We start from the raw sequence: 14745 nt of genomic DNA, 5'->3' as shown, positions 1-14745 counted from the left end.
CCTAAAAAAAAATTGATCTTGTTAAGACCTCGTGCGCACACAAACACACACACACACACAGATATATATATATATATATATATATATAGAGAGAGAGAGAGAGAGAGAGAGAGAGAGAGAGATGAGTAATGAGAGTTATGTTGGAAAAACATTAGAGATGATCACATTAAGAAAAAAAATAAGAGACAAATAAAATATAGTAACAACAATAAAGATAAGACATAGTTGCATTGGAAAATCCGGTTCAAGGCTCGCTATGGATGGTGCTGTCTTCAGAGTAGATTTCCATCGCTACCCCTGTGCAAATAGCAAAGTGACGTTCTACTTCTAAGATACAGTGAATCACTCAGGAATCTTCTAATGTGCACTCAAATAGAATTCTCGGAGAACTCTTTTAATCTCTCAACTGCTTTTGTAGGAATTCAGAATAAGAAATAAAGCGGACTCTTGAAGAGAATGAAATTATAAAGAGCCTAAAGATCTAGATATGTTGTTGTTGATGTTCTGTAGGAGGATAGTATTTATAGAAAGTGAAACACGCCTCTTCATGAATAGATGCACCCTTTAAGATTGGATGACACATTTTCACAATGAATAGGTGTATCCTTTAAAGAATGAGTAACACCTCTTCATAATGTGTTGTGTCTTTTCAATGGTGCTTTTAAATTTTAAATCACTCATAAAATAAATTCCAACTATCCCCCGCATGATTCAAGAATTTAAAGAATACAAAAGCAGTCTTTTATATTAATGTCAACGAAGGTGTCTTGTGGACTCGAACCTCACCTAGTATGATGAAATCCAACTGGAAGGACCATAGTGAACTTAAGTCTTGAACTAGGACCTTGTAGCCCGATCTTCAATTTAACATACACATTATACAAGATTTTTATCAAGTTCATAAATGGGGTCGCGCGTTAACGGCTTTGCGCTCATATCTTTATCCAGCATCATTTGCTATGAATTCATTCAGAGTACGTAAATTTAAATAGGTGAATTCTTTAGAGTGCATAGGCCACTTCAAGTCTCGTCTTTGAGTTTCGGCAAGTCTACGCTCCAACATACCTTGAAGTAGGGGGCATTTATAGACACCAAAATTTTTGTATATTTAAAATAGGACTCTACAAGATGAGTTCAATCCATCTTCAAACTCTAAGGTTTGTTGGTTTCTTGGAGGCTACTCTACCGTAAATCCTAACTCATCGTCTCTATGAAGGGACACATATTCCCTTAAAAAGGCATTTCGGAATATCCCATAAGCTCATGGGTATTCATAAAGAGATCAAGGCATCAAATATCGCCTTTACAAACTGTCCGACATTCTTGGAAATCAAATACATCACAAGGAGGTCATTCTACATTTGAGTAGTATGCTACTAACTACTGACACCCAATTTTTACCCTCCAATAATTTTATTTAATTATTCAAATTTCTTAAGCCACAAACGAAGAGAAATATACACTTTGCAAGTCAAAAACGATTTTATAAAATTGTTTTGGTGATATTTTGCCATTTCATTTGACAAAATATCATCGAGTATATTATTGTATATCATCTTGCATATTTTGTATATTTCTTAAGATTTTCAAACATATTCATCAAAATTTAAATTTAAATATTGAAAACAATTATTTAATTAATTATTTAAACTAACAAGAATCAATTGATAAGTATTTTACTCCGTTAAATCGATAAAATTGATTGATTAAATAAACGATCAATTACATCTCAATTTGATAATTATTTAGTTTCAGTTACATTGTTTTCAAACTGGTTATAATTGAAATGACTAGTTAGTTTCTACACATAAATCGTGGCACAGTTGAAATACATTGGCTAAGCCTTAAGTTTCAATTATGACCACATTTGCAAAATTGACCTTCTTTTTCTTTTTCATTTTAACCAATTCAAAGCAATTAACAGCTTAGCCCGCTAGTGATATTGTCCGCTCTGGGCCTAGGCCCGCACGACTTTAAAATGCGTCACTAGGAGGTAAGGGATGCTTACTTATATACTCAGCACCTCTCCTTTGTCATGCCGATGTGGGACATTCCTCCTAAGCTGGGGTGTCTTATACACCCCACTCTTATGAAATCAACGTCCTCGCTTAGGTTTGCCCCATCGTATGGGATTTGCCTAGACTCAGCACTGAGATTTGTCCCGCTTACCCGGAATTTGCCTAAACTCAGTTGAACTGTGACCCACCATCGATAAGGCTGACACAAGAGTGGCTCTGATACCATCTGTAACAGCTCAGCCCACTAGTGATATTGTCCGCTCTGGACCTAAACCCGTACGACTTTAAAACACGTCACTAGAAGTTAAGGGATACTTACTTATGTACCTATCACCTTTCCTGTGTTACGCCGTTGTTCACATGACCCGACCCAAACATGCATATATGCTTGTATCATGCCAAACACGCCCTCATTTCTTTTGTTGAAGAGGGTTTCTCTTCAAACCCTAGCAGCCGTCTGCTCTTCCTCTCTCACATCACAAAATTGCCAGTATTACAGTCATCCTTGCCCGTTTTGGATAAGAGCATTAATTTCTCTTATCCTCTCTCCATTGATACACCACCGAGAATAGGTAAAACCTTCATCTCTCCCTTTCTTTTTTGCTTTTCTGCTCAAACAAGGACAAAACCTTAATGGTTTTTGTCCATTTGTTCTCAATTTCTATTGGTTTTTGTTGAATCACAAGGATTTACAAAGAAATCCCTCAAAAAATCAAAGTCCCACATCGGTTGAAAGCCCTGAGTTGGGGTTTTGGGGTTCTATATAAAGAACCCCATTTTCTACCACGCACTGACACAAGCTTTTACAAGCAAAAAACCTAAGATTTTGAGTTTGTGACAAAGTGACCGACTAGAATTGGAACACTTGGTCTATTTCTCTAATTTTGGGATCTAGTTTAAATTTTTCTTTTGTTTTGTGGTTGAGTACGAGTGTGGAGGAGTTCAAGATCCCCAAATCCATTCTTGACAAAGGCTGCTCTAGGAAGAGGTATTTTTTATCCTTTCTCTGTTTTAACTTAGTTATTTTATGTTCCTTATGTGTGTTATATGTTTTTTTGTGTTTATATGCTTGTTTAATTAAGCTTTAGGTTAATATGTGTTAGTTTAAAATTATGTTTCTTGTTTGTTTAGAATTATTCTTAGATTAATGTAGAAATCACGTGTTCAGCTGAAAATATGATTAGGCCGAGGTAAATGTTGATAGCGTAGACATTGATTAAGCATGCCTTTAATTATGTGATCAAACTGTGCCTTGCTTTGTAGTTTAAATAGTATTGGCTAGCATGTCATGAGTGTAAGTGATTAGGAATCTAGCTTAGCTTAAAATGAGCATATATTCATTGTTTATCACTTGACTAACTAGATTATGACCATGTAGTTGAGATTTGGTTAGCCTAAAAGACTATACTTTGAGTTAATCTCTGTGCAACGGTTTGAAACTAAATAGATCTCATGCTCAATGCTTGTAGAAATTGGTTCAGTTTACTTTCAATAATATGTGTGACTATGTGTGGAGACATGGTCTTGAGGTTAAGTTTGTTTAAGTGATGAAATAAAATCATGGTGTCAAAATTGTATTATGAAGGATATATATTCTGTTGAGGTTTTGTTAAGCATTAGGAATGTGGAATTCATATGTCTAGATAGCTTGAGTCTTATTCCTTTGTCCAAAAATTGAAGGAGCGGGCCGAAATCAACTAATTACAAGGCCTACTGGTCAGATCAACTCATGATATTCCATTAATATACATCAATATACACTTCAGTATACATGGAGTATATGTCATGTATACTTGACGTATACCATGCTGTAGAATCAGAAAGTAAAAGAAAAAAGGAGAGAAGAAGGGAAACCTCGGATGACCTCAATATCAATACATCAGATATATATGCATATACTGTGATATACTTGACATATACTCAGTCCTACTAAAAAAAGGGAACTTCTATGATACTTCATTAATACAAGATCATTTGCCTCACATATATCACTCATTAATCACATTCTAACCATAACCTGACTTCACAATGCATACATGTGACACAATCAGTGGAGAAAAGAAAAGAAAGTATTATGATGTTTTGACAAATGTTGTGTACCCCTTAATCACATAGTGAATTCATTTTTTTGACCATTTAGGGACTGAGTTGGCTTATGCACAGATCACCCTTACAAATTTTAGGCTCATTCTATCAGTAAATGCAGGTGTTCTTAAGGTCCATTCCTCAGAAAGGCTTTAACAAGGTAAGACACTCACAACAAAGTATTGCAGGTCTAGGAGAATCAGCATAGAAACCTATATTTAGTAACAACTTATACATGGATAGATATATGACACAACATGCATTTCTAAGTTAAGAACTACTATAGTGGTTGTTTAGCAATTCACAAGCAGAAGGGAAGTAAAAGGGCGAGGGTGGCATACATACAAATTGAGACATAACTTGTTAAGACCACATAACCTTCCTCTTTCATACCTCACTGAGATCATGGAGGGTCCCATAGGAGTGTGATTCAACAAAGAGGGATCCCATCAACCTAGGATCAGTAGTACTAGACTGAGTAAGGAAACTCAAAGTCTTTCCTAACTTTTCCCTAGTCCTGGGTAAGTCACTCCTTGCCTCATCACATCCAAGTGACAACCTCTTAAGTCTCATTTATGCTCATGTGACCATGTACCATCCCATTTTTATCTTAAATGATTCTTATCAGTCTAAATTATCATGCACAGGTCCAATTTTTATCTTCCATTACTTCTTAACTGTGTCAAAATGTCAGTTTCCCATCCAATCAGGCACAACAACACAATTAGTATTCCTTAGTCAGTTTAGCATGATGTGTTGATATACACTCTTTAGAGCCAAGCAAGAACACAACAAATCCCATAGTGCTTGAGCTATCTTAAGTACATATCATCATTTTCAAAATAGAGCCATGACCACCCAAGGAACATACACCCACCCACAGAAGAACAATGATCAAAGCATGTGACATATTCAAGATCCAAATAGGCTATTTAACATTATCACAATATCTAATTTTTTTGAAGACACAATTTTATTTAAATCACAGCATATTTATGGCATGATAGGCTGATAACTAGCGCTAGGTTGCATTGACCTCACAGTTTTAGCATACATACACCTAGGAATTTCAACAAAGATTTGACATCTAGCTAGGCTGAACTTAAGTAGCCACCACACAGTGAAAACAACACGTAGACTTTGAGATTCATCTAGTTCAACGATTTTGTTCAAAATGATCATAGAAGCACGGGATTGGTTTCAACATAAGACATACTATCTTTAAGTAAGGTTGGACTGACAAGTCAATCATATGCAGACATGGAGGTTCAAATTGATCTTCCTATATCAAGAGCAACTACTAGATATGTTAACTAATCATATTCAAGCTGATTAACTAAGCAAACAAGCATATTGAGTTAACTTAATGAGCATATAGTAACACTAGAGTAGAGCACTTAGACAGGTCCATATCTGAGTTATCCCGAGTTTTTATTCTAACCAAACGTGAGATAAGGCGGCACTAAATTTTTATTCCAGGACTATTTTTGCTTATCGATCATACCAAACAAGCCGTTAGAGTTTTTATTCCAACACACTGCTTGTGCTTTATTACACATTATATGGGTTTTTATCTTAGCATAGAAAGCATAGGCTCCACCAAGATAGTGAACTATGATGACTATGATAGATCAACAGAAGTAGCAATAACACTGTCTAATGCTCCACCCAAATCCCAAATGACAAGCTCCATGAATAGCTCCCTCCCATTTGATGCATTGGTTGTCACAGTCCTCAGTAACAACGCAAGCTCCTTTCCATGTTGCGCTTGGTGTTTCACAACCTATTGCTTCTGCCCCTTTTATATCTGCGTATAAAAGAAAGTGACAACTAAATCTTTCCCCAAAGATGTAGTCTTATATTTCTTTTGTATTGACAAGAAAATAAATATAGCTACGAACTTAATTGTCAATCTATCTTTAAATTGCTTGTAGGTAGCAGAATTCCTTAATAATCTGTCACTATATAAGAGTAGCATGAATTTTGTTGTTTAGTTACAGAATTCATCCGTCGCTAATTTAATAGTGTAATATTCCTTTCGGTCCATTTTACTTGTCATTTTTTTTGCATGCCCCTTACGAAAACATTAATTAAAAGGGTAATTTGAATAAATTATCCTTGTTTATTCTTTGATCTCAATTAATAGTCACTCTCTTTTTCACCACGTTAATGATCACTCGAGCCCCACATTTATTGAGCAAGGGTAAATGTGGAAACTCATAATTAATTATTTTGATTTTCTAAAATGCCAACTATTTTGGACCATTTATTTAGTAAGGACGAACAGTAAAACGGACCAGAGGGAGCACTACTTGGTCCATCTATCCCAATTTATATTGCACTGCTCGGATTTCGAAAGTCAAACTTTTTATTTTTTATTGTGAATTTGAAATGGAATCTCTGTCCCAATTTAAGTAGCACCGTTCGGATTTTGATAGTCAAACTTTTTAATTTTGGTCGTTAATTCGAACATGAAATTTTTTAGTTTTTTGAAATAAAATTTGAATATTTAAAAAATACGTAAAAAGTACTAAGGTCACAATGACTGACAATTCAAAATATTTAAAAGCAATTTGAAAAGATCACGTAGAAAGAAAAAATTATTTAACTCTTGAAATTTGAATAGCCATATTTCTGAATTGATTTTTTGTGACTGAGGATTTAACTCACATTTTATAGGGAGAGTCCGTTATTATTATTAAATAGAAACAAGAGAAAATAGCAGGTAACAGTAGGTTGTGAAACATACAAGAAAAAAGAGGCTTTATAATGCTATATCCTTGTAAGTTGTAAAAGGGGAAGATCTTCCGGCCACATAATTAAATATATGGTCCTAGATGTGGATTCCCATAAGCTTTACTAAGTGGCCTAACATATACTACTCCCTCCGTCCATATTAGTTGTCAACATTATTAAATATATTCGTCTCAAAATGTTTCATCCGTTCATTTTTACTTGTCCATTGTATTAAAATAAATTTTCACTTTTACCTATCTACTTTAGTATATCAAAAGAAAGACAATTTTTTTTTTCTTATTTTAGCCTTAACATTAATTAGTCATTTCCAAATACAATCAATATGAGTATTTGGTAAAATATATACTTCATTTATTATTCTTAAAGAACCTACAAAGTCAATAATGAATGAGTAAAAGAAAATAGAGGAATGTCAATTTACAATTGTTTTTCCAGTTATACCCTCAACTCTCGTTACTTTAATTTTCAAAGATGTTAAACAAGTACCAATATTTTTAAATTTTGATAAAATTTCAATCTCGGCATGTAAGCTTTAGCCCTGCTGGGCATCTTATTTGGATAATAGCTTGTTTGGCTAAGCTTTTACAACAAATTTATTTTGAAAAACATTTTCTTTAAAAAGAGCTTTTTAAAAAAATATTTTTGGCGAGAATAAGTTTGTTTTTGGCTAATCAAATTAAAAAGCACTTTTGAATACACACACATTATGTCATACTAGTGCGTCCGTGGACAACAGATGACGTCAAGGACATCGAGGTCTCCATATTGCTACTACAAGAAAAGGGTCAAATATGCCACTAAACTATGCAAAATTGAACAAAAATATCATCTATTAATAGTTTGGTTGAAAGCCACAAAATTTTCCTTGAATACTATTGAGAGGTCAAGAACAACCGTTTAGTGATTCTTTGGTTGAAAGAAAAGACAAAAATGTTTTTTTTTCTTTGCCATTTACTAGGGTATAAAATTTTAAATCCATATTTTTTCTTGTATGCTTCACAAGCCATTGTTTGTTGAGTAGGTCCCTTCGACATGTGGAGCCCACCAGAGTTGAATAGTAAATACGCGTGGTACTGTTCACGCGTATAAAAGCGCGGTTTACTGTTTGCTACTGTTCACGCGGTGTTACTGTTCACGCGTTTTTTTTAAGCTTATAAATAGAGCTCTAAGCTTCATTTGGAAAATATCGCCAAAATAACTCAAGAACTCAAGTAGAGAAGAGTTAGAGAGAAATTCATTTGTGAGGTTGAGTGTTGTAAACACTTGTAATATTTCTTCTTTAATAAGATCTGCAGCAGCAACGTGGACGTAGCTCTCACATTGAGGGTGAACCACTATAAATCTGTGTGTGCTATTTATTCTTCGCTTACATCACGACGTAAGTAGGTTCTGTCTAAGGAGGTTGGTATTTAAGTGGTCCAGCTGTGACCCTCCAATCTTTCCTGGGAACCTGCTTACAAAGGTCGGATTTGGGATTCAAATCCTAACAACTGGTATCAGAGCAACAGGTTGTGTTGTGATTTTAGAAATGATGGGAGGCGAAGATGGTACGACGCACGGCATCGGTAAATTCGATAGTACAGATTTTGCGTTCTGGAGAATGCAAATTGAAGATTATTTATATGGCAGAAAACTTCATGAACCTCTGAGTTTGAAACCAGAGGAGATGAAGCAAGCAGATTGGGATCTCCTCGACAGACAAGTTCTGGGAGTCATTCGGCTGACGCTGTCGAAGAACGTTGCTCACAACGTGGCAAAGGAGAAGACCACCGCAGATATGATGAAGGTATTGTCTGACATGTATGAGAAACCTTCGGCAAGTAATAAGGTATTTCTCATGAAGAAACTATTTCATCTAAAGATGATGGAAAATACTCATGTTGCTGCACACATAAATGATTCAATACCATTGTAAATCAATTGTCATCGGTAAAAATTGATTTCGATGATGAAGTACAAGCTCTAATTTTGTTGGCATCCCTACCAAATAGCTGGGAGCCAATGAGAGCAGCGGTTAGTAATTCTGTCGGCAGTGACAAACTAAAGTTCAACGATGTTAGAGATCGTATCCTTGCTGAGGAGGTGCGCAGGACAGATTCTGGAGAGGCATCGACGAGTTTTGCTTTTAATGTTGAAAACAGAAGCAGAAATTATGACAGAAACTACAACCGAAATAGGGTCAGATCGAAGTCAAGGAATGGCAGGGGTCAATCCAGACCAGGACGAACACTTGAGTGTTGGAACTGTGGAAAACCAGGTCACCTCAAGAAGAACTGCAGGGCGCCAAAGAAGGAGGACAACAAGGGGGTTGGAATCAACGCTGCTACGGAAGACATTGGCGATGCGTTGTTGCTATCGGTTGACAGCCCGATCGACTCTTGGGTGCTTGACTCAGGAGCGTCCTTTCATACCACCCCACATCATGATATAATGACAAACTACGTGGCTGGGAATCTCGGCAAAGTTTATTTAGCCGATGGAGAGCCGCTAGACGTTGTTGGCACGGGAGACATTAATTTGAAGATGTCAAATGGATCCTCGTGGAAGATTACAAAAGTTAGACATGTTCCAAAGCTGATGCGAAACCTGATTTCAGTAGGTCAGCTTGATGATGAGGGATATGATCTCAACTTTGGTAATGGGTCTTGGAAGGTGGCGAAAGGTGCTATGGTAGTTGGCCGAGGAAAGAAGATTGGCACTCTCTACATGACGGATAGCTGTCGTGATATTGTTGCTGTGGTTGACAACACAAAGAAGACAGATTTGTGGCATTGTCGGCTTGGGCATATCAGCCAGAAGGGATGAAGCTGTTGGTGACAAATGGCTTAATTTCGGAGCTGAAGACGGTGGACCTTCATACGTGTGAGAGCTGCATTCTCGGAAAACAAAAGCGAGTAAGCTTCTCAAGTGCAGGCAGAGAGTTGAAGGTCGAAAAGCTGGAATTGGTGCACACAGACGTGTGGGGACCTACCACTGTCCCCTCTCTTGGAGGATCACACTACTACGTGACCTTCATTGATGATTCAACCAGGAAGGTATGGGTTTACTTTATGAAAAATAAATTTGATGTGTTTAGTGTATTCAAAAGATGGAAAGCCATGGTCGAGAATGAAACAAACCTCAAGTTGAAGTGTTTGAGGTCCGACAACAGCGGAGAATACACCGATGGTGATTTCAAAAGGTACTGTGCCGATAATGGAATCAAGATGATGAAGACTATTCCTGGAACGCCGCAACAAAATGGAATAGCCGAAAGAATGAACCGAACGTTGAACGAGCGTGCTCGGAGTATGATAATACACTCTGGACTGCCCAAGACATTCTGGGCAGATGCAGTCAATACCGCGGCCTTCTTAATTAACCGAGGACCGTCAGTTCCCTTGGATTTCAGAATTCCAGAAGAAGTCTGGAGTGGCAAGAAGGTAAATCTTTCATTTCTGAAAGTGTTCGGCTACTTATCATATGTTCATAATGATGATACGGCTAGAAGCAAGCTTGATCCAAAATCAAAGAAGTGTTACTTTATTGGATATGGTGACACCGAGCTTGGTTACCGATTTTGGGATGAACAAAATCGAAAGATCATCCGAAGCAGGAATGTTGTCTTCAACGAAGAGGTACTGTACAAAGACAAGTTGCAAAAAAATTCAGAATGTCAGGACAAGGAATCGGAAATAGTCGATTTGAGGGACTTCCCGATACCTGAGCCGCAGCCAGGTACAGCCGAGGCAGAGGAACAAACAATCTGAGAAGGTGCTGATGAAAGTGCTGATTCTGAAACAAATGAACAGACGCCAATCACAGAATTGCGTAGATCATCCAGGATCAGGAAGCCGATTCACAGGTACTCTCCATCCCTCAACTACATTCTACTCACTGATAGAGGGGAGCCAGAATGTTATGAAGAAGCAATGCAAGTCGATGAATCGACTAAGTGGGAGCTGGCAATGAAGGATGAGATGGATTCACTATCGGCAAATCATACATGGGAGTTAGCCGAGTTGCCAAAGGATAAGAGGGCATTGCAAAACAAATGAGTTTATCGGATAAAGGAAGAACCCAATGGAAGCAAGCGTTATAAAGCAAGGTTGGTTGCAAAGGGATTTCAACAGAAAGAAGGCATCGACTATACGGAGATCTTCTCTCCCGTAGTCAAGATGGTGACTATCATAACTGTTCTTGGACTGGTAGCAAAGGAAAATCTACATCTGCAACAGATGGACGTGAAAACTGCATTTCTTCACGGTGATCTAGACGACGAAATCTACATGCGACGGCCGGAGGGATTCAAAGTCAAAGGAAAGGAGAATCTAGTGTGTAAACTTCAAAAGAGTCCGTACGGACTAAAACAGGCTCCAAGACAGTGGTATTTAAAGTTTAACAGCTTTATGAAGAAAGCTGATTTTTCAAGGTGCGAGGCAGATCACTGTTGTTACTTCAAGAAATTTGAAGACTCGTACATGATACTACTACTCTATGTCGACGACATGCTAATCGTAGGAGCAAACCTACAGGAGATTGATCGGTTGAAAAAAGGGTTATCGGAAGAGTTTGCAATGAAGGATTTGGGAGCTGCAAAGCAAATCCTTGGGATGAGAATCGACCGAAGCAAGGAGGGCATCAAACTCTCACAAGAAGAATATGTGAGGAAAGTTATCAATAGGTTCAACATACATGATGCCAAGCCAGTCAGCACTCCCTTGGCTGGACACTTTCGGTTGTCAAAGGATCAGTCGTCGACAACCGAGGATGAGAAGAACCAGATGGACAAGATACCTTATGCATCTGCAATCGGTAGTCTTATGTATGTAATGATATGTTCAAGGCCAGACATTGCACACGCAGTGGGAGTTGTCTGCCGATTTATGAGCAATCCGGGAAAGCAACACTGGGAGGCTGTGAAGTGGATATTCAGATATCTAAGAGGCATCTCGAGTTCAGCTCTGTATTTTCGAAAATCAGAAAAAGGATTGCAAGGGTATGTTGATGCTGACAACGGTGGTGATGTTGATAGCAGAAAGAGCACATCCGGGTATGTTTACACCTTCGGAGGTACTGCAATCTCTTGGGTTTCCAAGTTGCAAAAGATAGTAGCTCTCTCTAGTTGTGAGGCTGAGTACGTTGCTGTGACGGAGGCTACAAAGGAAATGATGTAGCTACAATCTTTTCTGCGGAAATTGAATCAGGACCACGAGGGAAGTGTGCTATATTTTGATAGCCAAAGTGCCATTCATTTGGCAAAGAACCCGGTCTACCATGCTCGAACGAAGCACATACAACTCCGGTACCATTTCATTAGATCAGCTTTGGAAGATGGAGTGTTAGTGCTTGAGAAGATCGTAGGGAGTCAGAATCCAGCAGACATGCTGACAAAGGCAGTGACGATAGACAAACTGAAGCTATGTTCAGCTTCAGTTGGCCTGCACGAAGTATGAAACTAGGAAAGAGCTGTTGCATCGATCAAAGTGTGAAGACAAATTAAAATTAACCTTCAAGTGGGAGGATTGTTGAGTAGGTCCCTCCGACATGTGGGGCCCACCAGAGTTGAATAGTAAATACGCGTGGTACTGTTCACGCGTATAAAAAAGCGGTTTACTGTTTGTTACTGTTCACGCGGTTTACTGTTCACGCGTTTTTTTTTTAAGCTTATAAATAGAGCTCTAAGCTTCATTTGGAAAATATCGCCAAAATAACTCAAGAACTCAAGTAGGGAAGAGTTAGAGAGAAATTCATTTGTGAGGTTGAGTGTTGTAAACACTTGTAATATTTCTTCTTTAATAAAATCTACAGCAGCAACGTGGACGTAGCTCTCACATTGAGGGTGAACCACTATAAATCTGTGTGTGCTATTTATTCTTCGCTTACATCACGGCGTAAGTAGGTTCTGTCTAAGGAGGTTGGTATTTAAGTGGTCCAGCTGTGACCCTCCAATCTTTCCTGGAAACCTGCTTACAAAGGTCGGATTTGGGATTCAAATCCTAACATTGTTAGCTGTTGATTTCTTGTCTCAACAATGACTCTTTTCCTGTCTATAATAGGTGAAGTTAAATTTTCATTTAATCTCAAAAAATCAAACGAGACAGTCAAGAGACATGGCTAAATCTCATCTTCACTGCCCGACTTTTATTGCTCTCTTGTTTTGCTTCCTCATTGCATCAACTGGTGAGTAGCCAACATACTATAGTTCCCACCTAACACTATTCATCTGGCATTGTTTAGTTTTAAGGTCAAGTGAACACTTCTTAGTTGTTTTCTTAAAGTAGGGCTAGGTCTTTGTCCCTGGAATCATTGATTAAAAGGTTTTAGGTAACTAGTTTCACATCTTGTAGACAGTTACTTTTAGTTATGTTTAAGATGATGATCTGATAATGTAAAAAAAATCTTTATATTATTAGAGTGTAAAAGTTAATTTTCTAAAATAATCATTGCATGATTTATCATTGTAAACTTTTAAGCATTTATCTTCTTTTCTATGCAGATATGCAAATGGCAGAAGCATTTGGTTGTAAAAAGCTCAGCCAAACAGTGTTTCTTGAGCAATGCGTTGATAGTGATGGCTGTAACCATCAATGCATCAACTGGAAGCATGCTCTCTTGTGACTTGGACTGGGGTCGAACCGCTTGCTATTGCTACTTCTGTAATTGATCATTGTATTTAGGCAAAAAATATTTGCATTTCCTTAAATTTGTGAGATTAATTATAATGTGAAGGATTTGATCTTGTCTGCCTTTTGCTACTTCAGCTGATCCATAATCATCGTATTTCAGCATCTTAATTGATTGATGCTATGTTTGCATAGAGTAAAAGCTATAATGATAGTAGAAATTACTCTGTAAGTGATGATTTGATTCGGTAGATACTATCATCGGTATCTCTTTCACTTTTATAATAATTCCTTGTCAAATTCTGATGATATTCTTGTTGGGATCGAAATAACAGGTCATCATGCGGAAGCTTACAATTGCAAACATTGAACGACGATAAATGGGACAACAAAGAAAATATATTAAAAAGCATAATATTATAATATAGCTTGGTTAAGTGAGTTATATTTTTAAAAACCTAATTTAAAAGAAAGCATTAAAAACTATGGAGAGAATAATCTCCCCATAAACAAGACTATTTAGTGATTACATTGTGGATGCTATTGTGTTATGTTATATGAGAGAGATTCTTCAATTTATAGAGGTTCAAAATCTTTTCCTCCAAGAAAAGGACTAGCCAAATATGGAAGAGAATTATATTTTCCTTTCAGGAAAAGTAAAGAAATTATGGTTATACTTTGACTTTCCTTCAAGAGAAAATTAAAACTCAAATATGATAAGAAAATCAGGGCAAAACCCTAACAAATCTCCCCTTTTGGCCTGTATTTTTTTGACAAAAATTGATCCGTCTTCTTCACATAATCTTCATTACTGCTGCTTGCCATGGTTAAAAATATTATCGGTTAAAAACTGGTTTAAAAATATTTTGCTTTACTTTTAAAGATGCAGCAGCAGGGATGTTGAAATTATGGTTGAAATTCACCTCTACATGTGGTACTCCTAGATAAAATCTTCATTATCGTGAACTTGGGTTGCAGCTTGACCGTCTTCAACCTTATTGAATCATTGCTAAACCATTGGCTCTGATATCACTTGGCTCTACCATTGGCTCCGATACCACTTGTTGGGATCGAAATAACAGGGCATCATGCGGAAGCTTACAATTGCAAATCGGACAACAAAGAAAATATATTAAAAAACATAATATTATGTCTGGTAATAGAATAGGGCGGCTTGCTCTGACCAAGACTCCAAGTTTGGTCAAGTGACCTACATATTAAAAAACCTAATTTAAAAGAAAGCATTAAAAACTATGGAAAAACTAATCTCTCCATAAACA

At 37.2% G+C, this 14745-nt stretch overlaps 1 protein-coding gene across 4 annotated transcripts; it reads left to right on the top strand.

Moving 5' to 3' along the window:
• Positions 1-2379: 2379 nt before the first annotated feature.
• Positions 2380-13630, top strand: LOC132626437 (uncharacterized). Of its 4 annotated transcripts, none has more exons than XM_060341302.1 (3): positions 2380-2590; positions 2944-3006; positions 13339-13630. In XM_060341302.1, exons 1-3 carry the CDS (start codon positions 2395-2397, stop codon positions 13458-13460), a joined length of 381 nt encoding a protein of 126 aa, XP_060197285.1. In that variant the 5' UTR covers positions 2380-2394; the 3' UTR covers positions 13461-13630. The 4 variants fall into 4 exon arrangements, 2 of the variants coding, with proteins under 2 accessions (XP_060197285.1, XP_060197286.1); XR_009577293.1 differs by adding an exon at positions 12899-13022 and having other exon boundaries at positions 2420-3006; XR_009577292.1 differs by adding an exon at positions 4159-4263 and having other exon boundaries at positions 2421-3006.
• Positions 13631-14745: the final 1115 nt, after the last annotated feature.

The sequence above is a fragment of the Lycium barbarum genome, chromosome 2 (genome assembly GCF_019175385.1).
Source record: "Lycium barbarum isolate Lr01 chromosome 2, ASM1917538v2, whole genome shotgun sequence".
NCBI lineage: Eukaryota > Viridiplantae > Streptophyta > Magnoliopsida > Solanales > Solanaceae > Lycium > Lycium barbarum.
Note: the sequence above shows the minus strand (reverse complement) of the source record. Positions and strands in the feature narration are given on the sequence as shown.

What these genes read in the sequence shown, in the direction of transcription:
- LOC132626437 (XM_060341302.1), top strand. Translation starts at nt 2,395, where the DNA reads ATGCATATATGCTTGTATCATGCCAAACACGCCCTCATTTCTTTTGTT. An exon ending in TGATACACCACCGAGAATAG is followed by an intron (nt 2,591 to 2,943) that starts GTAAAACCTTCA and finishes TTTGTGGTTGAG; the next exon opens with TACGAGTGTGGAGGAGTTCA. An exon ending in AAAGGCTGCTCTAGGAAGAG is followed by an intron (nt 3,007 to 13,338) that starts GTATTTTTTATC and finishes TTTTCTATGCAG; the next exon opens with ATATGCAAATGGCAGAAGCA.